Source organism: Vipera ursinii (assembly GCF_947247035.1).
Source record: "Vipera ursinii genome assembly, chromosome: 11".
NCBI lineage: Eukaryota > Metazoa > Chordata > Lepidosauria > Squamata > Viperidae > Vipera > Vipera ursinii.
The window spans coordinates 2,677,441-2,705,175 of NC_139524.1; the positions used below are offsets into that span (position 1 = coordinate 2,677,441).

General features: G+C 39.6%; 1 protein-coding gene across 5 annotated transcripts in view; it reads right to left on the reverse strand.

The window, feature by feature from the left end:
- Positions 1-7: 7 nt before the first annotated feature.
- CTDSPL2 (CTD small phosphatase like 2) overlaps positions 8-27,735 on the reverse strand; it is a 60,601-nt gene continuing 32,873 nt past the window's right edge. For 4 of the 5 annotated variants that reach the window (XM_083370940.1, XM_083370942.1, XM_083370939.1 and 1 more), the window contains 11 exons: positions 22,922-23,060; positions 20,707-20,856; positions 20,321-20,536; positions 18,971-19,049; positions 18,208-18,319; positions 17,980-18,066; positions 12,498-12,560; positions 12,331-12,410; positions 11,420-11,546; positions 3,525-3,620; positions 8-1,831 (listed from right to left, as the gene is read on the reverse strand). In XM_083370940.1, coding sequence (XP_083227066.1) covers positions 1,766-1,831; positions 3,525-3,620; positions 11,420-11,546; positions 12,331-12,410; positions 12,498-12,560; positions 17,980-18,066; positions 18,208-18,319; positions 18,971-19,049; positions 20,321-20,536; positions 20,707-20,856; positions 22,922-23,060 — 1,215 coding nt within the window. In that variant the 3' untranslated portion in view covers positions 8-1,765. Of the gene's footprint in view, positions 1,832-3,524; positions 3,621-9,014; positions 9,189-11,419; positions 11,547-12,330; positions 12,411-12,497; positions 12,561-17,979; positions 18,067-18,207; positions 18,320-18,970; positions 19,050-20,320; positions 20,537-20,706; positions 20,857-22,921; positions 23,061-27,735 lie in introns of all 5 variants that reach the window. The other variant, XR_014493470.1, reaches the window with a different exon arrangement.

Genomic DNA, 27,735 nt, shown 5'->3' on the forward strand with positions numbered 1-27,735 from the left:
CCTGATGAAAAGTTAAAATCTTCATTAATACATTGGAAAAAGTTGATATAACTCATGCCTTTTAAAATCAAAAAATACAAAAATTAAATGTTTTCCTAAAAAGATTTTCCTTATTTTAAGGACTCATTCAAAAATGAAGCTGTGTGTAATTTGTACAATAAAATTGTACAAGTAAACAGGTAATATACATAAAAAATTAATTGACATACTTCTCAATTATCAGTTGTCCACCTTTAATTTCCAATACTGTTCTTTCTTTAACAAGCATACAAAATATCAAACTTCTCTTTAGAAAAAGTGCCATCTGCAACATCCTTTACATAAAAACAGCCCGAGCCTGTGGCATGTCTATGCAGTTTAGAGGCAAAGCTTACTAACTTTTACAAATTTTTCCCTTCCATAAAAAGCCTCCCCAAAAAGGAGAGTATGCTCCATTAAAAAAATATCAGCCTCTTGTATAACCTGCATTAGAGAGCCAAGGCTTGAAAACTATTTCCATATAATATAGAAAACCACTATGATAGCATATCAGCTGCGCTGGCAGCAGAGGAGTGTCCAGACCACACGGGCAGACAGGGTGACGACTATGGCAGGACTAAGCCACACACAAGTTTCAAACTGGCTGGAGCTACCTGCAGAGTAGAGGGCCAAACCGTGCAAGGCTTGAATGCTCTCCGTATTTTCATTTGTGGAGATCCTGGTGCGGCAGGAACTGAGCTGCATTACACCAAGCAATTCTCAGGGACTCCTACGGACAGGAGACTGAGGCACTGATCTCTCTCTGTGATCACAAGGAATTACCTGTCCACAGTACATGCCATCACGATGGTTTAAGTATTCTGCATATTAGTAATTCTTATATCTCTTATCTAGCCAGTCTCTTGATTTTTTTAAAAAGATTTCCACTACAGTAGAATGAATGAATATATATATATATATATATATATATATATATATATATATATATATATATATATATATATATATATATTCATATATATATATATATATATATATATTCATATATATATATATATATATATATATATATATATATATATATATATATATATATATATATATATATATATATATATGAATAAAACTAGATACTTTTAAAAAACAAATATACAATATGCAGGCAGACAAAGCAGGAAAATGGCCATTCAACCGAATAATAAAAATGAATAAAACGTGGCTATTCCCAGAAAAAATATGAAGTCACCTCAACTAAAAGGAATGCATAATGAAATTCTAAAATTGAATACAGATCAAAAGTGTAAAAAGGTTATAAACCTTAACAGGAAAAAAATTACTGGCCATTCCTGTTGAAATGAGAATTTTAAAAGTAACACAAAGTGGCTACAAACCCACTTAGAGAGCACCAAACAGAGAGAAAACAAGAGTCCATTTTCAATCTCTGTGATTTCATAAATCCTGTATTTTTATAGGATAAACTGCTGGTGGCAGAAACAGAATTCTTTAAAAACGGCAGGTGTTCTGTACATTAAAAATCACTGGAGTTGCACTAGATCTAAAGGCTCTTCTGTTCTAGCCTACCTACTGTACTGCACATCTTTCCATTTGGCGATATAGGAAGTTCTTCTGTAACCCTTTATTACTGTTGGGCACCAAAGATAAGAAAAAGCGAGAAAGGGTACAAAAATGCAAAAATTTCAACAGTAATGGCAATGTTTTTGTTCTAGTCCAAAAAGAAAAAGGATCCTGCATTTTCTTTCCCTTCAGCTTTGACCAGAAACTGAGTTTAATCAGGGGGTAGTAAGTCATGCAAGCGAAATCTGTCTCGTATGTGAGGCCGAACATCTTCATTCTAGAGATGGGGAGAGCAAAACAAAACTTTACCATCTTTCATGTATTACAGTAAAGTTAATTTGCGATAATAACCCTTGGAATTCGGAACATGGTCAGAAACTACTACTTTTTGTTTGCAGAGAAAGAGGAAAGCGAGCCAAGAGAGGGTCAGAGCCTGTGGAAGGCTGAAAACCCAACTTCCACTTCTGAACTACTCTCCACAGCTTTTAAAACCCATATTTGTGGTCTTTATTTTCACTCAACCACCACATTCAAATGAAACAAGACACATTTTGCGCTAGCTTATGGCTATTGAGGTGGCTGGATGGAGTCACTGAAGCAGTAGGCGTGAGCCTGGATGGACTCCAGAAGATGGTAGAGGACAGGAAGGCCTGGAGGCACGTCGTCCATGAGGTCGCAGTGGGTCGGACACAACTTCGCAACTAACAACAACATGGCTATTGAAATGTTTGCAAGTTCTTACTGAACTTTTATTTAGTGACGTTAGTCCTCCTGGCAATGGGGAATGTGCACCAGCTTTAATCGTTCCCAAATTCAAACTCAGGCTGTCAGAAATGTCACTTTATTGGTCTCTGTAATTAGCAGTGGGCTAATGCCTCCTTAAGTAACACCAGCTGCCTGCAATTAGTGCAGGTTCGCATCCCACCAGGCTCAAGGTTGACTCAGCCTTCCATCCTTCCCAGGTAGGTAAAATGAGGACCCAGATTGTTGGGGGCAATTAAGCTGACTTTGTAATAATGCCGCTTGGGTGTGTGTGTGTGAAAGCCCTAATAAGCAGGCATATACATAGAACGAAGGCTACTGCTAAGCTTGTAAGCCGCCCTGAGTCTTCGGAGAAGGGCGGGATATAAATGGAATTAAAATAAAAATTAAAAAAAGGCTAACAGGCACTTGCAGACCTCTTGCATGCACCAAAGGTTCTTCTGTGGAGACATTCTGTGAGGTTGCATTATGTAACCTTCAGCTCTAGTCGACATACTTACATACTTGCATTCTAAAAAAACAGAATTCACTCACACCTTGAGTATGGACAGGAGATGAGCCATTATAGGTAGTCCTCAACTAATAACCACAACTGAGCTCAAAATTTCTGTTGCTAAGTAAGACAGTTAAGTAAATTTTGCCCCATTTTACAGCCTTTCTTGCCACAGCTGTTAAATGAATCACTGCAGTTAAGTTAGTAACACAGTTGTTAAGCGAATCTGGCTTCCTCATTGACTTTGCTTGTCAGAAGGCCACTGCAACCGTCATAAATACGAGTCAGCTGCCAAGTGTCTGAATTTTGATCATGTGACCCTGGGGATTCTGTAATGGTCGTAAGTGTGAAAAAACGTGAGTCACTTTTTCAGTGCTGCTGTAACTTCAAACAGTCACTAAATGAAGTGGTTGAGGACTGCCTCTACAAACACATCATCTTGCTCAAAAAAAACCTACAAAAACATTGTCTTGCTTGACTTTTGACAGAGGAGGACTCACCTTTAAGAGGCTAGAAGAGTTTTATTCAAAAATATTTTTGGACAGATCAGGGAGAGAACTATAAAAGGGAGAGAACACTCCCTAAAGGAAGCTGCAATGTAATGCAGAGACATCTAAAGGTGCTTCCTAAGTCAAAAACCAGCATCCTGAATTGTGCTACTTTAATCTATGAAGGTTTAAGAAGAAGAAAAAATATATATTTAAAGAATACTTACCAGTTCTACAAGTTTTTCCAGAAAAGGAATCAACTTTAGGAGTTCATTGTCATTTTTATCCATGAACCAGCTTTCTATAGGAATCCCATTTGAAAGCTAAATAAGTAAAAAAAAAGGTAAAATAAGGTGCTACAGTTTCTAGAAAGAGATAAAATCTCCTTTTCAGTAGTTCCCTCATTAATTCAAGTTTTTAAAAATTCTCCCCAAATGTGAATATTGAGGGCCAGGGTGGGCAGAACAACCGTAAATATCTCTACACGTATTTGTTTTGCTCATGACAGATGGCAGTGATAATTTACATAAACATACTCTTTTTATGCTAAATGATCATAAAAGAATATTTAAGGTAAGAAGGTGCACCAAAAATTTTGCATTTGGAAATAAAATCTGTAACACCTATTTCAATGTTCAATGAAGGAGAACAGAATCAGCAGTCAGTAGACCAGACAATTAATCTAGTGTGGTATGCTGTCTGTGAAAATCAAAGGTGTGGCTGAAAGCCTTCCTAAAATAATCAAGCCCGAAGATTACTATCCCTTTCATCTCATTCAAATGGGGACAAATGAAACAAACAATATCGAGACTAAGAGCAGTTCGGAAAGAAAGTTAAGGAGATAGGAGCACAAGCAGTCATTTCATTTGTACTTCCAACAAAAGGTCAACATCCAACAAGGATCTTTAGCACCTAATCCCAAGCATTAATACCAAGATAATCAAGCAAGGAGTTAGGGAGTGGAAAGGATTGGGAAGGATTCCATGGATGAAAATCTTAAGGGGAAAACAAATCAAGCTTTGGAAACTCTGAAAATGTGATTATAAAAGCCCAGTCCCCAATTACATCTGAAGAAGAAAAATAAGAAATCCAAGAAGAAACTAGCATAACAAACAAACGGTCAGAGGAAGAGACCCAAACTCATTGGTAGCCTCATGCTGCCATGAACAAGGACACACATTCAATTTTGCAGCTACTAAGATTGTTGGGCGAACAGGCACAAAAACAGCCAGGGGAGTGACTGAAGCCTGGGAAACAGGCCGCTTGTCAGTCAACAGGAATGCTGGTTTTCCACCAGCCTATCAAATATTTAGAAGGTGAGGGCTGGGCAGCAAAAGCAAATGACAGCTAATGACTTAAAAGCCAGTCATCAACACACCCCAATCAACAACTAAAAAGCCACTTACAACAGGCACTACACAGAGAACAGCACCACAGGTTCGCCGAAGTTGGGCTCCAGTATGAGCCTGAGAGCTTGGAAGACAAAATCTATGGTTCCGGTGACCAACCCAGTTGGATCCTATCCTGGGTCACATGTATTCACCTTCATTTGTGAAACTAGCATGGTTGCATAAAGAACTCTCTGATACACTGACAAAAAGGATAAGTATAAAAAATGGAAAGAGGGACACATAAGTAAGGCAGAATTCCAGCATATTGCCGCGGACCTATCCAAATATGCAAAGATGGTCATGAAAGCTAAGGCTCAGAATTAAGACTTGCAACAAACGTCAAAAATAATAAAAAAAGTTTCAGCACGTAAAAAACAAGAAAAAAGTCCATGAAACAATCGGGCCACTAATGGGAGAAGATGGCAAGGAAGTGACAAGTAGCAGAGAGAAGGCAGAGATGCTTAATTCATTCTTTGCAACTGTCTTCATGCAAAAAGAAAAAAAAATAGTGCAACCTACGAAAAACATAACTGAAAAAAGATTAAGACTAGGAATACCAATTAAAATAGGCAAGAAAATAAGAGAATACCGGTTCACCCTAAACGAGTTCAAATCATCAGGTCCAGACAGATTACATCCCAGAATTCAGAGGGTACTGGGTGCCATGACCTTGGAACCATTGAACCATATCTTTCAAAGATCCTGGAGTATGGGGAACTACCAGAGGACTGGAAAACAGCTGATGTGGTTCCTAGCTTCAAAAAAGGGATGGATCCAAGAAATTACAGACTAATCACCTTGACATCCATACCTGGGAAGATCTTGAAAACACCTAGAAGCAGGCAAAGTTATAACCAGAAACCAACGTAGGTTTGTCAAAAACAGATTATGCCAAACAATTCTTATTTAATTCTTTGACAAAGTGACTACGTTAATAAACCAGGGAACATGTAGCATTTAATCCCGAATTATTTTTATTAGGTATATTACCAGAAAAGACTGATAAACAAAACACATACTTGGTTCTACATATCATAACTGCAGCAAGAATAAGCTATGCACAATGCTGGAAAAATGAACAGGCACCATCAGAAGAAGAGCTAATAAAGAAGATATTGGAATGCGCAGAGATGGACAGACTAACTATGACTCTAAAAGACAAAGAAGAAACAGAATATTATGAAAGCTGGAATTTATTTTATAAATGTTTGGAAAAAAGAACCAAAGAGTGAAATTTGTATATGTATTAATGAATCATGAACTCAGTTTGCACGTTATATATATATAGGGTTCGCTGGATTCACTGACAAGTCGCACTCAATGTGTAGTCCTTAATGGAACTACGTCTACCTGGAAGGAAGAAAGCAGTGGGGTATCTCAAGGCTCTGTCTTAGGCCCAGGACTCTTCAATAGCTTGATCAATGATTTAGATGAAGGAATAGGAGGGGAACTCATCAAATTTGCAAATGATACCAAGCTGTCAGGAATAGTCAACACCACAGAAGACAGGCTCAAGATCCAGAAGGATCTCGACAGACTTGAACACTGCGCTCTATCTAACAAAATGAAATTCAGTGGTAAGAAAGGTAAGATTTTACATGAAAGTAAGAATTTACAAGAAAAATCAAATGCACAGGTATAGAATATGTGGAACCTGCCTCAATAGCAGCAGCTGTGAGAGGGATCTTGGAGTCCTACTGTATAGTCACTTAAACATGAGCCTGCAGTGTGCTCTATCAGGAGCCATCAGGATAAAGCTACAAGTATCTGAGCATTTGATAGCTGGATAACATCAAGCATGGACAAGCGAAAAACGTGATTACTGAAGAATACATGCAAAGAATTAGAAAACTCCTGAAGACAAATTGAATGATGGAAACACAATCAAAGCCATCAATACCTGGGCCATACCTGCGATATACTATACTGCTGGGAAAAACTGGACCGAAGCCGAACTGGACAGTTTGGACCGACAAACAACTAAATTAAAGAAAATTCACTATGCATTAAATCCCTGTAATGTGCATAGATTATATCTGCCCCGTAAAAGTGGAAACAACAGGTTTACTTCAGGTCAAACACAATGTCAAAGAAGAAAAGCATGCATTGGCTGATTATGCAAAAGACAGCCAAAAGCAAGCACTGATGCAACTTAAAAAGTTGGATCTTACTGAATGTGCAAGAAACGAAGGATGAGTATTGAAAAAAATGCATTAAAAGCACGAACAGCATTACGTGGTCAATTTCTACAAGGGAATGGAGGGAAAGTGGGTAAAGCTAACATGCAAAAAGCTTACAACTAGAACATGAAAAAAAGAAACTGAAGGCTTGATTTTGGCTGCTTCCAACTAATACAATTAATGTCAGAACTGAGAGATCAACAAATCATTCAAAACGTAGCTTGTGCGAAGAAACAGAAGAAAAAGTTGATTATATACTCAGCTCAGACAAGAAGACTACATATACTGATTATAAACAACAATGTAACAGTCACCAAAATGATTCACTGGAACATCTATGAAAATTATCATGTACAGATAATGAAAAAATAGTGGTAACATATAGTTGAAAAAGTAGTTAAAATGAGCAGGCTAAAATTTCCCAAGATTTCCAATCAACCAACTACACTCAATGTGTAGTAAAGGGACAATACCAACATGAAGGGAGGCTGTGGGGAACCACAAGGTTCTATCCTAATCCCAATACTTTTTAACATCTTCATAAAAAGATTAGAATGAAGGGATAGAAGGGGAATTCATCAAATTTGCAGATGACACCAAGCTGGGGGAATAGCCAACACTTTAGAACAGACATGTCAAACACAAGGTCCGGGGGCCGGATTCGGCCCGCAAAGTGGTTTCATGTGGCCCACGAAGCCATCCTGGAAACAGTGAGGGAACAGCCCCCACTGCCTTGGCCCTGGCCCAGAGACCCTCCTTCTGCCAGAGATCTGTCCCACTCCTGCCCAGGCCCCCATAGGCACCCTTGATGTGAACGATATAGAGCTGCCCATGCCCACCCAGTAGGCCATATGCACTCTAGCCACACCCACCCAGTAGGCCACACCCACCCAGGCCACACCCACCTGGCCCCTTGAGGGCAACCGCAATGCTGATGCGGCCCTCAATGAAATTGAGTTTGACACCCCTGCTTTAGAAGATAGGCTCGGGATCCAGAAAGATCTTGATAGAATAGGTGGTACATGATTCAATAATAGCAACTATGAGAAGGATCTAGAATTCCTAGTGGACAACCACTTAAATATGAGCCAGCAGTGTACTGCAGCTGCCAAAGAGGCCAATGCAGTTTTGGCTGCATCAATAGAGAAATAGGATCAAAACCGCATGAAGTGTTAATACTGCTTTTATACTGCATTGATAAGGCCACACTTGGAATACTGCATTCAAGTTTTAGTTGCCACAATACAAAAAAGATGTTGAGACTCTAGAAAGGGTGCAGAGAAGAGCAACCAAGACGGTTAGGGGACTGGAAGTTAAACCATATGATCAACAGTTCTGGGAGTTGGGAATGCCTAATCTAATGAAAAGAAGGACTAGGGATGACTTGATAGCAGTCTCTCAATATTTGAGGGGGTGTTACAGAGGTCAACCTATTCTTCAAAGCACCTGAGGGCAAGATAGGAACAGATGGAAGCTTAACAAAGAGAGATCCAAGCTAGGTCTAAGCTGGAATTTCCTGACAGTGAGAACAATCAGTGGAACAGTTTGCCTCCAGAAGTGGTGATGCTCAATCACTGGAGATTTTTAAAAAGAGATTGCACAGCCAAATACAAACTGATAACATCTTGGCTCATAATACACCATATTTAACTGTGGTTGGAGAGAATAAAGTATATATAATTGATATAGAAATATGAGGAGAATAGAAGACAAAGAATTCCAGAAGATTACAAAGTAACAAGATCTGAAAATTGAAACTGAGAAATTATGGCATAAGCCAGCCGTGGTGGACCCAGTGGCTATGGTCACATTGGGCATCATACCAAAAAATCTTGGACAGCACTTAGAAAATATGTAGACTGACAAAAATTCAATCTAATTACAAAAGATCCACATATATACTGTTTGGATCCACATATATACTATGCTGATACATTATGACACCCTAGGTTTCTGGGAAGAACTTGATGCATATGAAGGTCAACACAAGTTAAAGAACTGGGAGCTGTGACTTCATATTTGTGTGTATATAATAATAATACTGGAAAAATGTGCCACCCTCACCATAAATAAGGCATAGTGAAATCTGAAGCAATCAAGATGCCCTATTTAAATAATATCAAGTTAAGACTATCACTACAAATACCTGGGCATCCTTCAAACAGAGAGTATCAAGCACACTGAAGTGAAGATGAAGTTAATACGTCAAGAGAGTGAAGACGATCTTAAAGTGCAAGTTCAGTGGAGGCAATTAACATCTGGGCAATTCCAGTCATTAGATACACAGCTGGAATTGTGGACTGAAGCAGAATTAAATGCCCTAGATAGGAAGACCAGAAAAATGACAACAATGAATCATATACCCTTCATGCAGCAATGTTGACAGACTCTACTTACAGCTACAAGTGGACAGGGAATGTTGCAAGTCCACAAGTTGAAGAATAAAAAAAGTGCTTTGGGAGAATATCCGAAGGATAGTGAGGAAGATGCACTGAAGCTAGTCTACCAGGAAGGCCTGCTGAGTGCCGGAGTGGCCAAACTGGCCTACAAAAAAGGCCAAAGAGCCACGGTTGTCAGAATGCACTACTGCAGCTGGCTGCCAGCAGTTAAATTCCAACTGGCTCAAGGCTGACTCAGCCTTCCATCCTTCTGAGGTTGGTAAAAGGAGGACCCAGATTGCTGGGGGCAATAGGCTGACTCTGTCAAGTGTTTAGAGAAGACTGTAAAGCACTCTGAAGAGGTATATAAGTCTATGTGCTATTGCTATTCTTAATTGAAGGATAGAAAAGAGACATGGCAAGGAAAAGTATTACACTAGTACATTAAAAATAGTAGACAAAGATAACAAAAAGAAGACCCGTCTAAGAGCAGGAAAGTTGAAGAGAGAGAGAGAGAGTAGCTAATTCTGGCTGCACAAGCCTTAAAGACAAATGCAAACAAAGCAAGAATTGAAGACAGTGACAACAAATGCCACCTGTACAAAGAAGCTGAGGAAACAGTGGACCATCTGCAAGACCGAATACAAGCAGCACGACAAAGTAGCAAGAGTGGTGCACTGGAATATCTGCAAGAAATGCCACTTGCCTAGAAGCAAGAACTGCTGGGACTACAAGATAGACAACATAATAGAAGATGAAGAAGCTAAAATGCTGTAGGGATTTGGAATTCAAACAGACAACTACCTGTCACATAACACCACAGATGTAACAGTTGTTGATAAAAAGACAAAAATGACTGGACGCTGTAAGACCTGGGGACAACACAATAGAAGAGAAAATCATAAAATGCAAATACAAAGACCTGCAAACAGAAGTATCAAAGATAGTATGAGTAGTAAATAGGCACCTCGGGTACAAGCGCAAAACATCTGGAGCACCACCTGAACACCACTGACCATCGACAAATTCACCATCAGTTAATTGCAAAAGGCAGCTTTAGTTGGAACAGGTTACATCTTGGGAGGATACCGCTAAACATTTTGTCTGTCCAAGATGCTTGGGAAGGAGTCATTGGGTAGGTTAAAATGCCAAATCCTGTCTAAACGCCTGGCTTGTTGTACAATCAACCATAATAAATTTGTATGTTGCCTGACTGTCAGCTATTCTGGGCAGTTTAGAAAGTGTTAAAACTTTTTAAAAACAAATGACACAAAAAATAAGATAGTAAACAAAATGATCCTGGATGTGGCAGGAACAAAATTTGTGGATTCTTTAGAAATATTCATAATTGTGCATTATTGGTACCACCATGTGCTCAGAACCTCTTCAAAATTATAGTAATTGATGAAGATTTTAGTGAAGCAAATAACACAAAAATCAGTGCACCATGGTATGCTTTTACTGAGCACACTGAGCCAGCATTGACTCTCCTGTTTTGGTAAAAGTCCGGAAAACTTTAGCTGAACTGTAGTGACCCCTTCTGTACCTCCCAATCAACTGCACAGACTGGCTTGAGATATTCTGGCCTATTCCTCTAGAGGCCAACTGGACATAAGACATCTTCTGACCTCGTGAGCAGGAAAGTCCTTTTTCTGAAATCTGCTGGGATTTATTTAATAGGAGAATTATTCACTGCCAAAATCTATGTCACCAAGAGTCTGGTTCTCTTAGATGGTCATCTTCAGTTTGGGGTTTCTCATCTTTCTTCTCCAAGGCAGAAGGCGGGCTCAGGCTGGTGGGCTCAGGTGTTCAAGACAGACATGGCACAGTGAAATGTTGGTGTGCTGTTTGCTCTACCAGAACCTCTTCTTGGGACACGGATGATGCTTTAATTGCACTGAAGTTCATGGTACAGCAGGAGTATGGCTGGATCTATGGGGGCCTTTTGGGGTATATGTCAGCGCAGGGTAAACTGGCCCCAAAGTGAAGGCCAGCCGAATCTGAAGAGTGCAAAAATCACCATGGAAGAAGGCATCGCTAGAGGCCTTCCACACTTCTGCCAAGAAAACAATTTAAAAATGCCTCCAAATCAACAGGCGCAAAGAATGATTTGAAGGAGACGTTATTTAGTATTCTCAAGAAGTCTGAAAAATGACCTCCAGGAAATACTCACCTGGTAGGCAAAGGCTTGTGGTGAATTGTCGATGATGATCGTTTTTGAGAGATCTCTACCAAGAATATTTAAATCTTTTATGTAGTTCCCTTGCACACAAACACAATGTTCACGGAAAAGTCGATGCCTATAGTTAAGAACACATTTAGGTTGCATACAGACAAGTATAGATAAAGAACATACTGTAGTCAAAACCCCTTCATCTATTCTGTGCTTTAAGAACAATCTTCTGGATAACAGAGCTTTGTTACTGTATTAAAAAAGGCGATTAAAAGAGCCAAGATCAATTCTTTCTCATTTAAAGGCTTCAGCTGCAATGCAATAGGGCCCTAGCTGAGGGGCTCAAGCAAACCAATCCTGTCCCGCATTTGCTCTTTTTTCCTCTTCCAAATACATTCAATATTACACTGAACTAACTTGAAAGTATATAGGGGACATAAAGCAAAGGGAATTAACTGCAGCCCACTTATAGAATGGACCTAACTATCCTAGTGAGGGCTGATGGGGAGCCTTTGCACAAACAGGGGCAAAGATCTAGTCCAGTGGCAAACACTTTAAAGCAGCCAAGCCTTTTCCCAGGCCTGCATAACCTGAAATACTGTATCTGCTGGGAGCAAGGATATTTGGCCAGCCTCCTTGAAGCAATGTCTACAATGTGGAGGAAAAGTAGAAATCAAGAAGAGGACTATTACAGGATAAAGTTACACTGCAGGGTTTAGTCAGATACTGGTGAAAAGTCATAACTTCAGGTTGAATATTTTTAGGGAAGAAATGTTAAGAGCAGGCCTCTTAATAGCTATTTATCCCCACTATATATTAGATATTGCTGTGACGCTAAAATAGTATTAAATATATTTATTTTATTCTGGGTGAAGTGTAAATAACAATGACAGTTTTCTATTCAAGCTTACCTGACCAGCTGCTTTTTAGGGTCTAATATATTCAGCAATTTGTCTGCATAGACCTTTTTAGAAGCAGTAAAAAGAATGATCTAAAAGAAAGAAAGGGAGATGCAAGTGCCATCAAGAAAAGTAAAGAACTTGAGTATCACAAAAAAAATTTAAGCATCTTCCATTACCTCATAAATTTGGGACATACATTCCAAGAATTCTCTGAAAAATGGTCTTAATCGCACATAAACCTAAAAAGAGAACAAAATAGTAATTTTGATTATGGAACACAAAGATTTATTTCAAATGGCAGAGACTTCAGAAATTACAGAGTACGGCACACTGTTTTAATATATTAACATTATTGGTTATTTTAATTTTTAATAATCTATGAAAAAGTAATAGTGACTAGTATAATTGTAGAAAGGCATAGCTGTAATAACCTTTAGAGGCAACCTTTTTGCTTTGAATGTTCTGTTTATTAGAACAGAAACACAACAGATACTTTTATAAATGCAAGCTTTTGAGATTTAAGATTCTTTTTTATCAGACTGATTAGTTCACCCACAGACATATCCGACAAGTGAGTTTTAACAGAAACAACATTTTTATGTCCACCGATGCAGAATTCCCAAGAAAAGCTCTTTTTATGTCACTAAACATAATTTTGCTCAAAACTCAATTGAATTACTTTTGTCTACATTTTCCCGCAGAAAGTCACCAGGAATGACAAAGTTTAAGAGAAATATTATTCTTAGGCATCTGATGTTGAGAATCATGATCATTATGTAAATGGTCCTATGATTATATTTGCATGCACAAACAAATATAAATAAAAAGTAAGTCTACCCTGGCTGTGAAAACTTCAAGACTCTTTCCCTTTTACAAACACCCACGGAAGGCCATGTTTAAGAAAGCACAAAAAACCAATTCTGTTTTGGTGGGTTGCTGAGCAAAAGCTGGCTAAGGAACTTGGAAATAGTTCTTGACTTTCAAAGTGTCTCCACCAACAGAGAACAGTAACAAATCAGTATATCATCACAAAGACCTCTAACAAGTGTATTAATAAATTAACCCAACTGGTCCAAGGAATAAGAGGCATTACAGCTAGTCCTTGACTTACAACAGTTCGTTTAGTGACTATTCGAAGTTACAACGGCACTGAAAAATATGACTTATGACATTTATGACCCTTGCAGCATCCTCATGGTTATGTGATTTACATTTGGATGCTTGACAACTGGCTCATATTTATGACGATTGCAGTTTTGGGAACACACGATCCCCTTTTGCCACCATCTGACAAAGTCAATGGGGAAGCCAGATTCACTTAACAGGGTTACTAATTAACTGCAGTGATTCATTTAACAAATGTGGCAAGAAAGGTAAAATGGGGCAAAAGTCACTTTAAAAATGTCTCACTTAATGACGGAAATTTTGCGCTCAATTATGGTCGTAAGTCAAGGACTATCCACATTTAATTATAAAGTGTCAAAAGCAAACTTTTTGTCATGATCATTCATATAGGCATGTGAACTACAATAGATTTTTATTATAATTATTACAAGTGCACACTGAAAATTCCTAGGACATTTATAGGTGTATGCTAGTTGTTTCCAACTCTAGGGGCCGGTGCTCATCTCCGTTTCAAAGCCAAACAGCCAGCGCTTGTCCGAGGACGTCTCCGTTGTCATGTGGCCAGCATGACTAGACGCCAAAGGCGCACGGAACGCTGTTACCTTCCCACTGTAGTGGTCCCTATTTTTCTACTTGCATTTTTACTTGCTTTCGAACTGCTAGGTTGGCAGAAGCTGGGACGAGTAACAGGCGTTCACTCTGTTACGCAGCACTCGGGATTCGACCCGCCAAACTGCCGACCTTCTCATCGACAAGCTCAGCGTCCTAACCCACTGAGCCACCGGGTCCCTCTAGGACAGAGGTAGGCAACCTTGGCTCTTTTATGACTCATGGCCTTCAACTCCCAGAATTTCTGAGTCAGCTGTGCTGACTCAGGAATTCTGGGAGTTGAAGGCCATGAGTCATAAAAGAGCCGAGGTTGTCTACTCCTGCTCTAGGACATTTAGACTTACATAAAATAAAGAACTAACGACAGAGGCTTAAGATAAAGTAAATAACTAACACGAGTCAGTCTTAAATGCACTACAACTTCTACTCTCAGAATGATGAAAAAAGATGCTTGAGTCTCAGTCCTTCAGCGGGGTTGTTGCTGCTGAACTTGGTTGCTTTCTGGCAGACGTTTCCTTGCCCAAACTAGCTAACCTCATCAGTCCTAGTAAGGAGTGAGGATTGCTCTGAATTTACATTCTAGTGGCTGGCCCTGTCACAGTTTTGGTGCAGGTGGTCTTGGCGGTTCTTTGTTTGGGCTCTTTACTGTTATCTTGTTTGGCTGATCCTGATTGGGGTATTGTTTGATTCTTGATTGTAGAAAACATCTACATGCTGTGAAAAAGGGAAAATTAAAAAGCCAAAAAGGGAACAAAAGATTAAAACACCTCCCCACCAACAATCAAAACTGAGACTACATTAACACAAAGATTAACATCAAACATCAATGCTCTCTACATGGGGCTTCCCTTGAAGACCACTCGGAGGCTCCAACTGGTACAGAATGCGGCCGCGAGAGTTGTCTTGGGAGTTTCCCGGTACTCCCATGTTACACCTTTGCTCCGCGAGCTGCATTGGTTACCAGTTGTCTTCCGGGTGAGGTTCAAGGTCTTAGTGATGGTTTTTAAGTCCTTACATGGACCACCTGCTGCCGGCGTCGACTCCCCTCCGCCCTGTGCGTTCCCACAGAGAGGGCCTCCTCAGGGTGCCTCCGGTCAGAGAATGTCGGCTGGTGGCCCCCAGGGGGAGGGCCTTCTCTGTGGGCGCTCCGGCTTTGTGGAATCAGCTGCAGGTTGAGCTCCGGATGGCACCGGATCTCCGCTCCTTCCGGCGCGGGTTAAAGACCCATTTATTTGAACAAGCTGGCCTGGCCTGATGGGGAGTTACTTAGGGTTTTAATATTTATATATATTTTCTATTGTTTTTACTGTGGGCAATAATTTAATTCTTTTTTAACTTTTGTATTTTTGTAGTTTTATGATATGCCCTGTTCACCGCCCTGAGTCCTTCGGGAGAAGGGCGGTATAAAAATTTAATAAAACCTAAAACCTAAACCTAACCAAACCAACAATCAAGAAACAAACATTAACCCAATCAAGGACCTGCCAAGCAAGGTAACAGTAAATGGCCTGATCAAAGAACCTACAAGACCACTACTCCTACTATAACACCAGCAAGGCAAGCCACGAGAACAGGGGTCCCCAACCCCTGGTCCGTGGACCAGTACCAGGCCGTGGCATGCCAGCAACCGGGGCTGCACAAACAAGCAAAGCCCCATCCACGGGATGCAGGCAACACACAAAACCATACATCCTCCGGTCCGTGGAAAAACTCCTCTCCACGGAACTGGTCCCTGATGTCCAAAAGGTTGGGGACCTCTGCACTAGAAATTGAGAGCAAGCCCCAGTCCTTGCCTACACTGACGATTTCATCTAGTTTGGATAATGAAATGTCTGCAAGAAAACAACCAAGCTCAGAGAGCACCAGGGACCCCTCACTTCAACCTGAGCTAAAAATATTTTTTATCAGTATCGGTCCTTCATATTAAGCAAAAGCTACCTACATCTCAGTTACCAACCTTTCCCTTCTCTTTGGCCTTCATAAAAGGTATATTATCATTCTAAAAGGTGTATCAGAGAGGAAAAAAAGAAAAAAGAGGGAGATCTTATACCACACCCCATCCCTACCTAAACTTACCAGAGGTCATTCCTCAATCGCGCTTTCCTTTCAGGTTACACAGGTTGTAGTGGTGCAATACTTTAGCACTATGATTGATCACTGTTACTATTATTTATATTAAAGGCAAGATGAAGCTAATGAAGTAGCTCAATTACTCAAGACTCCTGCTCAAATAAGTGGATTTGCAACAGGGTGTTTGTGGATTTATTTAAAAACTCTGACATTTCTTCTTCTTGTATTCAACCATTTTTCAGACTGTCTAAAAATGTTGAAGCTGGTATTTCAAGAGTTAACAAGAATAACAAGCTAAGATAAAACAAGTTAAAAGGATATGCTTGGAAGATCTGAAATTGAACTGGGCCTTTATCAAAACGGATGCAACACCCTGCCCCCCCCCCAACTCACCTAGGAACAGACTCTCCAGAGGCATCCTCAGTGCTCACTCTGTTCCTAGATGAAAACAAACCTTGCCCTAAGCACAGAGACTCAGAGACTGGCTTACAGGAAACTGTGCTAAACACGACCCATTGTCTTGAGCTCCACAATGACATACTGGGGCTGATTCTGAGACGTTCACAATTGCAGCTCCTAAGAAATGCTTACTCTGGAGAAGTGATTAAGAAGCCCCAGATGAAAACAGGTTGGGGGGTTGGAAAGCACATGCCCTGAAAAAGGTCTGAACTTATTAAGAAAAAAAGGTGCCAGGAATCAAAGATATGCTTCTAGCAAGATTTAGGGTCTTTCAAATGCAAATTTTACATTTTTTATTATTTCAAAATAGGTAATTGCTGTAAATAACACAAGAAAATAGACAGTTATTCTGAGTAATATATACCATAGGCAAGAGATCCAAATAGGCTACAACAGGAAAAAAGGCATAGTCCAGTTACTGCCCAGAATGAATAACTACATCCTCCAAGCGTATGTAAATGAAGAGGATTCTGACTACTGCCATCATCAGAGAGAAGGTAGGAAACCCAAGTGTGTATGTACTTTGGAAGATTTCATGTTATGTTGAAGGATGTTGAAGGATTGTAAATAAAACAAAAGACAAAAGACAAGTTTTAAAATTAGGGTAAAATACCTGGACAAGTGTCCGTTTAAGATGTCTGATGTCATTCTCCAAAGATACTACAGAGGGGTCCAATATCGTGCGAACTACATGGAGGGAAGCTGTTGCTACTCCCAGGTACATCACACAATAGGGACCTGAGAACAACAGCCGGGGTCAGTGCAGCATCTTTGGCAGTTGCTGGAATACACCTCCTTCTCCTCCTCCTCCTTCCCCTGCTCTTCACTGGCAGAATTATTAAATGCACCGCAGATGAGAGCAAAGAATATGTTGCGAAGCACAACCAACAGCTAACAATCTCACAGTCTTCATCAACAAAGCAACTCTTGCCACGTAACAGCACCTTACTAGGAATGAAGGAATGGATCTACTTCAAAACAAAAAGTCATTCCCAATGCTGACTTCCCCTTCAGAATGGAGTGCTTGGCTGGTGTGAGTTGGTTTCCTCAGGCAAGGAAGAAAGCCTAAGTCTGCAGCAGGGCTCTTGTTTCGGCAAACAACCATGTAGACTTAGGAGGCCTTTTCCTTCACCTCCTGGCAAGGAGGAAAGCTGCTAAGAGGAAAACTTCCTAACGGTTGACAGTCTTACAATGGAATTATATGGAAATAGTCAAAGTAGTAAACCGTATGCCACAACTCCTCTAAGTTCTGATGGCTTGCTTAACAATATTTCATAGAATATAACCAATGCTGCTAAATTAGCAACCTTTTAGGAGATCAAAAGGATATCAGATACATAATGTTTGCCCTTTAATTTCATGGGAGCAATTTCACCTTAACATGATTTGAATTACCTGGTAAATGACATCCTGGAAAAGGACTGGAAATGTGAGTGCAGCATCTTCCAGTTCATTTAGACTACAGTGGACTAATGTTTCATCCTACAAATAATTTTAAAAATGAATTTAGCAGAGGGGCAGAAAAGAATGTGTTCTCTGAAATAGCCCTATAATTTACAGTTTCCAAAGAGAAAATATCTTTCCCTGAAAAATGAAGCAACCAGTCAAATACGTTTTTCTTACCAAGTCTAGAACTAAAGAGAATTCTGGTGTACTTCTGGTTTTCAATGGAAGAGCAGGTTTCCGATTAAGTTGTTCTTCTGTTAGAGGTGGAACGTGTTTGATGAAGTAGTATCTAAAAATGAGTTACATTATGGTTTGATCATTAATCAGTATCTAAAAATGAGTTACATTATGGTTTGATCATTAATTAATCAGAATACTTTACTTTTAAATTATGATAAAGGCATATATATATTAATAATAATTCTACCCACAGATTTACTAGATGAACCATATAATTTACACATTAGTTGGGGAAGAAACTGTTTTCAAGAACTGGAACTTAATAATAATAATAAGTAAGTTGGAAGGGACCTTGGAGGTCATCTAGTCCAACCCCCTGCTCAGGCAGGAAACCCTATACCATTTCAGGCAAATGGCTGTCCAGTCTCCTCTTAAAAACTTCCAGTGTTCTGAAAACATAGGTTAACTATTCCACCTAGCCCAACACTCCTTTTTCTATGGTTCTTCCCTTGTAAATATTTGGCTTCTTCCCCCCCCCCCCCCCCCCGATTTAAGGCTCTTCAAGTATCCGTTTCCCCCTTCTTTGGTTTTACAGAAGACCAATCTTAGCTACTGTTTTGCCAGCAGGCACCAGCTGAATTCTTTGTCATAAAGTTTGTTTGTTTGTTTGTTTGTTCATTCATTCATTCATTACACACACACACACACACACACACACACACACACACACACACACACACGTCTGAGTATGAACACGTACGGATCAAAGACTTCCCAGTCTTCTTCATAGGTGGCTTCTGCATGAGCTGATGAATAACCACTGTCTGGAGATATTGGTGCTGACAAAACACAAAAGTTCCTCATTAGTTTATAGAAGAAAAGAGAAATTTTCTCTTAACACTGCAGTTGATCATTTAGTTGTTAAAATATTTCTATTTGGTATGAAACGTTTTTGTCTTCCACTTTTCTTAAGAACTATTATCAATACTTTTTAGGCTTATAATTTGACTCTTAAAATAGATATATCTATTTTATATATAAAACTCTAAGTGGTTAGGAATTTTTGCAAGTGAGAGCCAGGTAAAAATTCACAGGTATGTTGTTACTGACATGGTAAAAATTATGTGCAGAGTCAAATATGAATCTTTTCAAACCAAACCTTTAGCAGTTTAAGTGTCTACTAAAGATGATGGTTACCATCTGTTTTCTTTCACACTGCAATATTATGATGTCCTATTGTATTGTGGAATTCTGTTTTGATAGTCATCTGACTGGGCTGGTGCAAATGTTCCATTAAGTAAAAGAATACAAACCTTAAACAGAAAACAATATTGTCAAATTAAATTCTTATTAGCCAGAGTGATAGTGCCCTTGGCTTTGAGGTTCGTGTACATGTGCGGGTGAAGCATAATGCATAAGGAAATTGTTTGTCGGAATACATTCATGCTCAAGTAAAGCAAGTACGACCATAATTGAGCCCAAAATTTCTGCTGCGAAGAAACATCTGTTAAGTGAGTTTTGCCCCATTTTACAACTTTTTTGCCACACAGGTTAAGTGAATGCTGCAGTTGTTAACTTAGTAACATGGTAGTTAAGTCAATCTGGTTTCCCCATTGACTTTGCTTATCTGAAGGTTGCAAAAGGAGATCACATGATTCTGGGATGCTGCAGCCATAAGTATGAGTCAATTGTCAAGCATCTGAATATAAATCACGTGACCATGAGGATGCTACATCCATGAGGATTTTGTAAGCGTGAAAAATGATCGTGTCACTTTTTTCAGTGTCATTGTAACTTCAAACGATCACTAAATGAACTGTTGTAAGTCGAGGACTGCCTGTAGATATAAATGACCAGTTTCCTAATAACAATTTATTTATCATTTGTTAATCACATTTATGGACTGCTGAACTCCTAAGGGCTCTAGGCCATTTTTAAGATAAAACATTGAAGGAATTCAATCAGGAAAAACACACGCATGCCCAAATGTTTTCTTTGCCCTCAACAGTTTGGGGCTGCCGTGTCTCCTGACTCTCTGGCTGCCCCACGTGCAGATTGGGGGAGAAGTACAACGCTGGAGCCTAGAGAAACAAACATGCTTTCTCCTTACCAGTCAGTGGAGGCAGATCACAGTCAGCCACATCATCCACTTCCTCCAAGACAGTGCTGATGGTCGTTCGGACCTGGGCTGTCTGGCTGGCGTAGGACGCTCCGTTGGCTGAGACAGCAGTGCTGGTAATAATCTCATCCACCTGCTCCATATCAAGCTGCTTCACGATTTCTTCTGCCTCCACAGCCTGGCCTGGAGAATCTGAGCCTGCTGTTCCTGCAATAATGCTCTGGGTTAATGCTAGTGCTCTTAAGACGAGCATTTGCAGGTACTGTTCTGTGTCTGGATTTAAGAACTAAAAAGAAACCTAACGGAATAGGAAACAACTATTTCATAACAATTTTAGATGCATGTAAGAGCTAAATGCAGTGTTGTGCAGTACTTGCCATTTTTATTTGCTGATGAGAAAAAATTGAAGACAGGAGAAAATATGGTCCCCAATAATGTAGTCCTTGGGGGGCTGCCACTGGTGGGATTATCATCCAATTTTCCATTCTGCCGGACATGCTGGTTTGCCATTTCATAATTCCCAGCTTCTAGAAGAGACAAACAAAAAAGTGCAGTTTCTAGTGTGATTTTTCCAATATTGGTTGGAAATATAGTTTTTTTTTAATATTTAACACAATTTAAGATTGATGTTGTTTGATTGCTAGAAAAGTATATTAGGGTTATGGACTAAAAGTATGTGTTGAACTAAGAATGGGTACGCAAGCTCTTAATTAACAAGAAGTTGTTTTAGAGACTGCCTAAACCTTTTTTTTTACTCTTTTTATTTGAAATCGAGGATGATTTGGAACTGCGAGACATTTGGTGTGATACATGCAAGAACTATTTTTGATCATAGTTTAGTTTGGTCGGAGATTATAAAGGTTAACAGAGATAGGCGCTTTTGGCGCGTAACTGAGAATTTGTTTAGAAATTAGAGAAAGGTGGGAGAATGCAAATAGCAGGTGAAAGTTTTTTTTTTCTCTTTTCTTTTTTTTTTTTAAATTAATATGAATAAGGACTGGGATTAAGAAAATCTATTCTGAGTAAAGCTCTTTTTCTGTTTTCCTCTTTTTCTTTTTTACTTTATTTGTAATATTAATATTGTTTGTATTCATTTTATATGAGCTAGAGGGAGATAGAATTAATAGTTTATTGTTGATAACATAGGGGTGCTTATGTTTGTTTTACGATTTTATACCCTGTATTTAGCTCTGGGAAGTTGGGGGGGGGAGGAGGGAAGGGGGAGAGGGATAGGGAGGGTTAGATAGGGTGGGGGAGGGGGGGATTAAAGTCAAAATGTATTGTAAAACTTTTTAAATAGAAGAGACAAACAAAAAAGTGCAGTTTCTAGTGTGATTTTTCCAATATTGGTTGGAAATATAGATGACAAAGTTTCAACTAAATATCAGATTCCTAGATGAGCACAAATGTACTACAGGAATTAAACTTTAGAAAGCCATGCCTTAGCTTGCATGTCCAAGGCAATGAAGATTCACAATTGGCTAACTCGTAGTCTGAGAAACTCCCACTGACTCTGCCATACAGAAATCTTTCAGAAACACACAAAATATTATAATTTAAGAAAGTGAGCTAAACGCTGCAGCAGAGGTGTTTTTACTGTAAATTGTTGATTCAGATCATATGATCAGTCCTTCCGTATGGGAGATGGGTGGTTACTATATTTGATAAATAAAATAAAATAAATGATTTGTAAATATTTGTTAACCCTGAGGTAAGTTGAGCAGCCAATAAATTTTATATAAACAAACATATAAATATTTGTAAATCAATCTGATATTGGTAACTTTTTCTCTTTTTTAATCACCATATTGTTATAAATATACTGCTTATTACATTAGTTTGTGATAGCACATGCCTGTTCATAGGCAATTATAAACTGCAGGTAGTAGAAGTCCTTATCCCAGGGGGAGGGCCTTCTCTGTGGGCGCTCCGGCATTATGGAACCAACTGCCGGTTGAGCTCCGGATGGCATCAGACCTCCGATCCTTCCGCCGCGGGCTGAAGACCCACTTATTTGAATTAGCTGGTCTGGCCTGATGGGGGAATATGGGTTTTAAATTGGTTTTTAGTACTTTATTATTGTTGTTTTTAACTGGGCACTGGTTTAATTTCTTTTTAACTTTTGTATCGTTATTTATATATGCCCTGTGAACTGCCCTGAGTCCCTAGGGAGAAGGGCGGTATAGAAATCAAATAAAACTAAAACTAAACTAAACTTATATAGTTAGCAAAGCAAAAACGCAGTGTTCCCTTGCAGGGCAGTCTGTTTTCACAGAAGAGAAAGTTATCCCATTAATTGTGTAAAGAAAATAACGTCATACATGAGTATTCAATTCTCTTTCTCTGTGCTCTGGAGACATCACTTTCTTAGCACTGGTTTCCAATCTGCAAATCTGGCAACATGGTTTAGCTTAGATTTTTAAGAAAATTACTTGGCACAATAAAGAGGAAAATGTTTAAAGTAAAACACAAATGCTTCTCATACTATCAGCAGTCCTGCAGTCGTTCTCTTCTTTGAAACCAGGGTCAAAAGTTTCAATGGCAGAAGAATCAAAGCCCTCCTCTGAACTAATGACGGGAATATTTACAAACCTCCATTCGCTGGACTTTTCCGCCTAACTCGAGAAAGCTGTTTGTGAGGCTTTTCTCCTGTTCGAGGAGTGGATGTAATTAAGTTGTCATCTATGTCACGTTCAATTCTACTTCTCTTTGCAGGGTGTTCTTGTTCATCCTTAATAATAATAATAAAAAAAAACGATTTTTTCACTGCTTTAACATGCCAGAAAAAGAGAAAAATAAACTCCTAAGCACTTAAAAAACAAACATAACAAAGAAACATATGTTCCATACAAGAAAAATCACTCTGTCCAATTATTAAATGTCAGCCACATTGATCACTTTTTCTGTTCCACACAGAGAGAGATAGTTCATAGATGGAAAATGAATATATATTGTTGATCCTTAATTTTATTCTGGATACTTCATTGCTTTTCTAAAAAAACAAAATTCAATGGTGAAAAAAGTAAGGTTCTACGTTTAGGCAAGAAAACCAAATGCACAGGTACACTATAGGTCACGGGTGTCAACCTCGACGCGTCATGTGACATGTTGTGACGTATTGCAACTTTTTTTGCATTGCCGGAGCTGGAGTGGACGCGGCTTCCACATGATGCAACCAGCCTGTGGGCCGACAATTTGACAGCTCTGGTATAGGTGGTAACTTGCTCGATAGTAGTAACTGTGAGAGGGATCTTGGAGGTCTAGTGGACAATCACTTAAATGTGAGCCAGCCGTGTGCTGCAGCTGCCTCAAAAGCCAACACAATGCTAGGCTGCATTAACAGAGGGATAGAATCAAGATCACGTGAAGTGTTAATACCACTTTAAAATGCCTTGGTAAGCCCACACTTGGAATATTACATCCAGTTTTGGTCAGCACGATGTAAAAAAGATGTTGAGACTCTAGAAAGAGTACAGAGAAGAGCAACAAAAATGCTCAGGGGGCTGGAAGCTAAAACATATAAGGAACGGTTGCTGGAATTGGGTATGTCTAGTTTAATGAAGAGAAGGGGGAGGGGGACATGATAGCAGTGTTCCAATATCTCAGGGGCTGCTACAAAGAGGGAGTCAAGCTATTCTCCAAAACACCTGAAGGCAGGAGAAGCAGCAACAGATGGAAACCAATCAAGGAGAGAAGCAACCTAGAATCAAGGAGAAACTTCCTGACAGTTAGAACAACTAACCAGTGGAACAACCTGCCTCCAGAAGCTGTGAATGCTCCAACACTGGAAGTTTTTAAGAAGAGACTGAACAGCCATTTGTCTGAAAAGGAATAGGATTTCCTGCCTGAGCAGGGGGGTGGACTAGAAGACCTCCAAGGTCCCATCAAACTATCTTATTTTTGTTATTGTTGTTGTTTTCCAATATCAAAGATAATGTAAATAAATTTAAAGTTGCAATCACGTCATAACAATACAGCACAGCAGAAAATAAAATGAAACAAAACAAATTTCTGAGTTTAAATGAGGAAGCAAAAGCAGCAATCTGACTACTAACAGAGGGAAACACATTTGTAAAACGATAATTAAATAGAACAGAATAGAATCCTATTCTATTCTATGGAAGGTCTTGGAGGTCTTCTAATTCAACTCTGACAAGGCAGGAGTCCTTATTCCATCTCAGATAAATGGTTGTCCAGTCTTTTCTTAAAAACCTCCGGCAATGGAGCACCCACAACTCCAGGGGGCAAGTCGTCCTATTCACTAATTGTTCTATCAGGAAATTTCTTAGTTCCAAGTCAGTCCTTGAATTCACACACCATGAACAGTTTAATCCTGACCAACTTGTAATGGAACAGTGGAGGATAGTAAACAGTGTCCCCCACTTGAGCACCACTTACAGGGACAGAGATGCTCTTCAAGGGCTTATGAAATCTCCTCTCAAAAAAAATGCAGCAAAGTCATGGCCTGCAAGTGGTCTTTCCCAGCTGGGCCCTCAGGCTGGTACATGTGAACCAGATATAGGAGAAGGTGATGAAATTTAAGACGAAACTTGGGATAACTCTGCTAAAGTAACATCTTTGCTGACATCCCTTTCAAAAAGCCTCTCTACTTGGCTCTATTTCCAAGAGCCAAATTCTTCCCAAAGAGGATAGGGAATACGTTAATAGGTTAGGCAATAATAGTTTGGTCCACTTATTCCTAGCTGAGTAATGAAAAAAGCAATGTTTAGCAAAGTGCTGGAAATACTGCTATCATGTCTCCCCTATTTCTTCTTGTCTTTAGACTAGCCAAACCCAAGTCCTGCAGCACTTCTTCATGTTTTAGTCTCCAGGCCTTTGATCATCTTAGTTGCTCTTCTCTGAACTTTTTCTAAACTCTCAACATCTTTTTTGTGATATGGTGACCAAAATTGGCTGCAGTAGTCCAGGTGTGGTCTTACTAGGGTTATAAAGCGGTAATAATACTTCGCATGTTCTTGATTCTATGCCTCTGTTTATATAACCCAGGATTGTGTTAGTTTTTTTGGTTGCTGCTGCACACGGCTGGCTCAGTCAAGTGATCGTCCACTCGGACTCCAAGGTCCCTCTCACAGCAATTGCTTTTAAGCCAGGTCTCGTCTAATCAGTGTTTGTACCTTGGTTTTTCCAGCCTAAATGTAAGACTTTGCTTTTCTCCACATTTTCTCCACTCATTTTGTCGGATAGGGCCCTTTGTTCATGTTTGTCAAGATCTTTTTGGATCCCGAGTTTGTCTTCTGGGGTTTTGGCTACTCCTGTCAGTTTGGTGTCATCTGCAAATTTGATGAGTTCCCCTTCAATTCCCTCATCTAAGTTGTTTATGAAGATATTGAAGAGTACTGGGCCTAAAACGGAACCTTGTAGTAATCCACTGCTTACTTCTCTCCATGTGGATGTAGTGCCATCGAGGACTACTCATTGAGTATGGTTTGTTAGCCAGCTACAGATCCATCTGGTGGTGATGTTGTCTATTCCACCTTTTTCTAGCTTACCAAGGAGTAGGTTGTGGTCTACCTTGTCAAATGCCTTACTGAAATCTAAGTATACTATGTCCACTGCTTTTCGCTGATCTACTAGCTTATTCACTTTATCGAAGAATGAGATGAGATTGGCCATGTTGGCTACTAGTTGTGACTTTGTTTCTAGTTGTTCACAGATCTGTTTTTTGATTATCTTCTCTAGGATCCTCCCAGGTATTGATGTTAGACTGGTCAGTCTGTAGTTTCCTGGGTCTGTGATTTGTATTCATCAAGGTTGGATAGGTGTTCTCTTACCATTTTCTTGCTTAAATTTTTGTTTCTGGTTATGTCTTTTGCAGTGGGGTTTTTTGGGGTGTGTTGGGCTATAGCAGGGGTGTCAAACTGCCGGCCCAGGGGCCAGACAGGTCATCCGGAGACCGCGCCCACCCCACTGCCAGCAATGGCAAAACCGTCCCAATACCTTGCGCGACATCACGAGTTTGACACGTCTGGGCTATAGTTTCTTTTTTGTGTGAAGACTGACACAAAGTATGAGATAAGCAGCTCTGCTTTCTCCCTGTTGCCTGTAATCCTTGCCTCTTTTTTGCTCTTCTCTAAAACTCAGTTAAGCAAACTTTCTTCTGCTTCTGTTGCCTTATGCTTCCTATCTCCTTTCACTTATTTTCAAGATATCAGCAAACACTCATTTTGCATTTCCAATTTTAGCATTTGAGTCTTTTATAATTAATAACTTTTTAAATGTTATGTCAGTAAAGTGTTGCAAGTCACACTAGAACTATTCACTTCCATTTCTTCTGCAATGAGATAATTCTATTATTTGGAAGTACTGAGTTTTCCACCACTTTGATAATAAAGAAGGCTACTCATTATTTCTTCTATTATTTTTTTGTCCCAATAGAAGATACATATATGTTTTCTTGTGATTCAAGAAATCCACTTCAATTCACCAATTACCAGAAAGTCAGTGTTCAATCTTACATGTTTGCACTAGCATCATTGCCTTGGTCTATGGTTTTAACATTCCACCTGTCTTAGTAGCATCAAACTTAGAACAAAGAATAAGAGTTGAAAGAGACCCTGGATGTTTTTAGTCCAACCCCCTACTCAAGCAGGAGACCCTATAACCTTCTGGGCAAATGGCTATACAATCTCTTAAAAACCTTCAGTGATGGAGCACCCACAACTTCTGGAGGCAAGCCATTCTACTAATTAATCGTTATAACTGTCAGGAAATTTCTCCTTGGTTCTTGTTTGGATTTCTCCTTAATCATCTTCCACCCGTTACTTTTTGTCCTGCCCTCAGGTGTTTTGGAGAATAGGTCAACCCCCTCTTCTCTGCGAGAGCCTCTCAAGTACTGGAAGATTGCTGTCATGTCACCCCCTGGTCCATCTCTTCATTGGACTAGACATAAATGGTTCCTTCAGTTGTTCATCATACACTTTAGCCTTCAAACCTCTTACCATCTTTGTTGCTCTTCTCTGCACTCTTTCTAGGGTTCAACATCTTTTTTGTACAGTACTGTGGTGAACAGAAATGGATGCAGTATTCCAAGTGTGGTGTTACCAGTGTAGTATAAAGCAATACTATCACTTCTTGAAACTGTTGATGCAACCTATGACTGCATTAAATTTTTTGGCTGCTGAACCACATTACTGGCTCATACTTAAGTGTTGGTCTACTAGGACGCGGTGGCTCAGTGGCTTAGGACGCTGAGCTTGTCGATCAGAAGGTCGGCAGTTTGGCGGGTCGAATCCCGAGTGCCGCATAACAGAGTGAGCGCCTGTTACTCGTCCCAGCTTCTGCCAACCTAGCAGTTCGAAAGCACGTAAAAATGCAAGTAGAAAAATAGGGACCACTACGGTGGGAAGGTAACAGCGTTCCGTGCGCCTTTGGCGTCTAGTCATGCC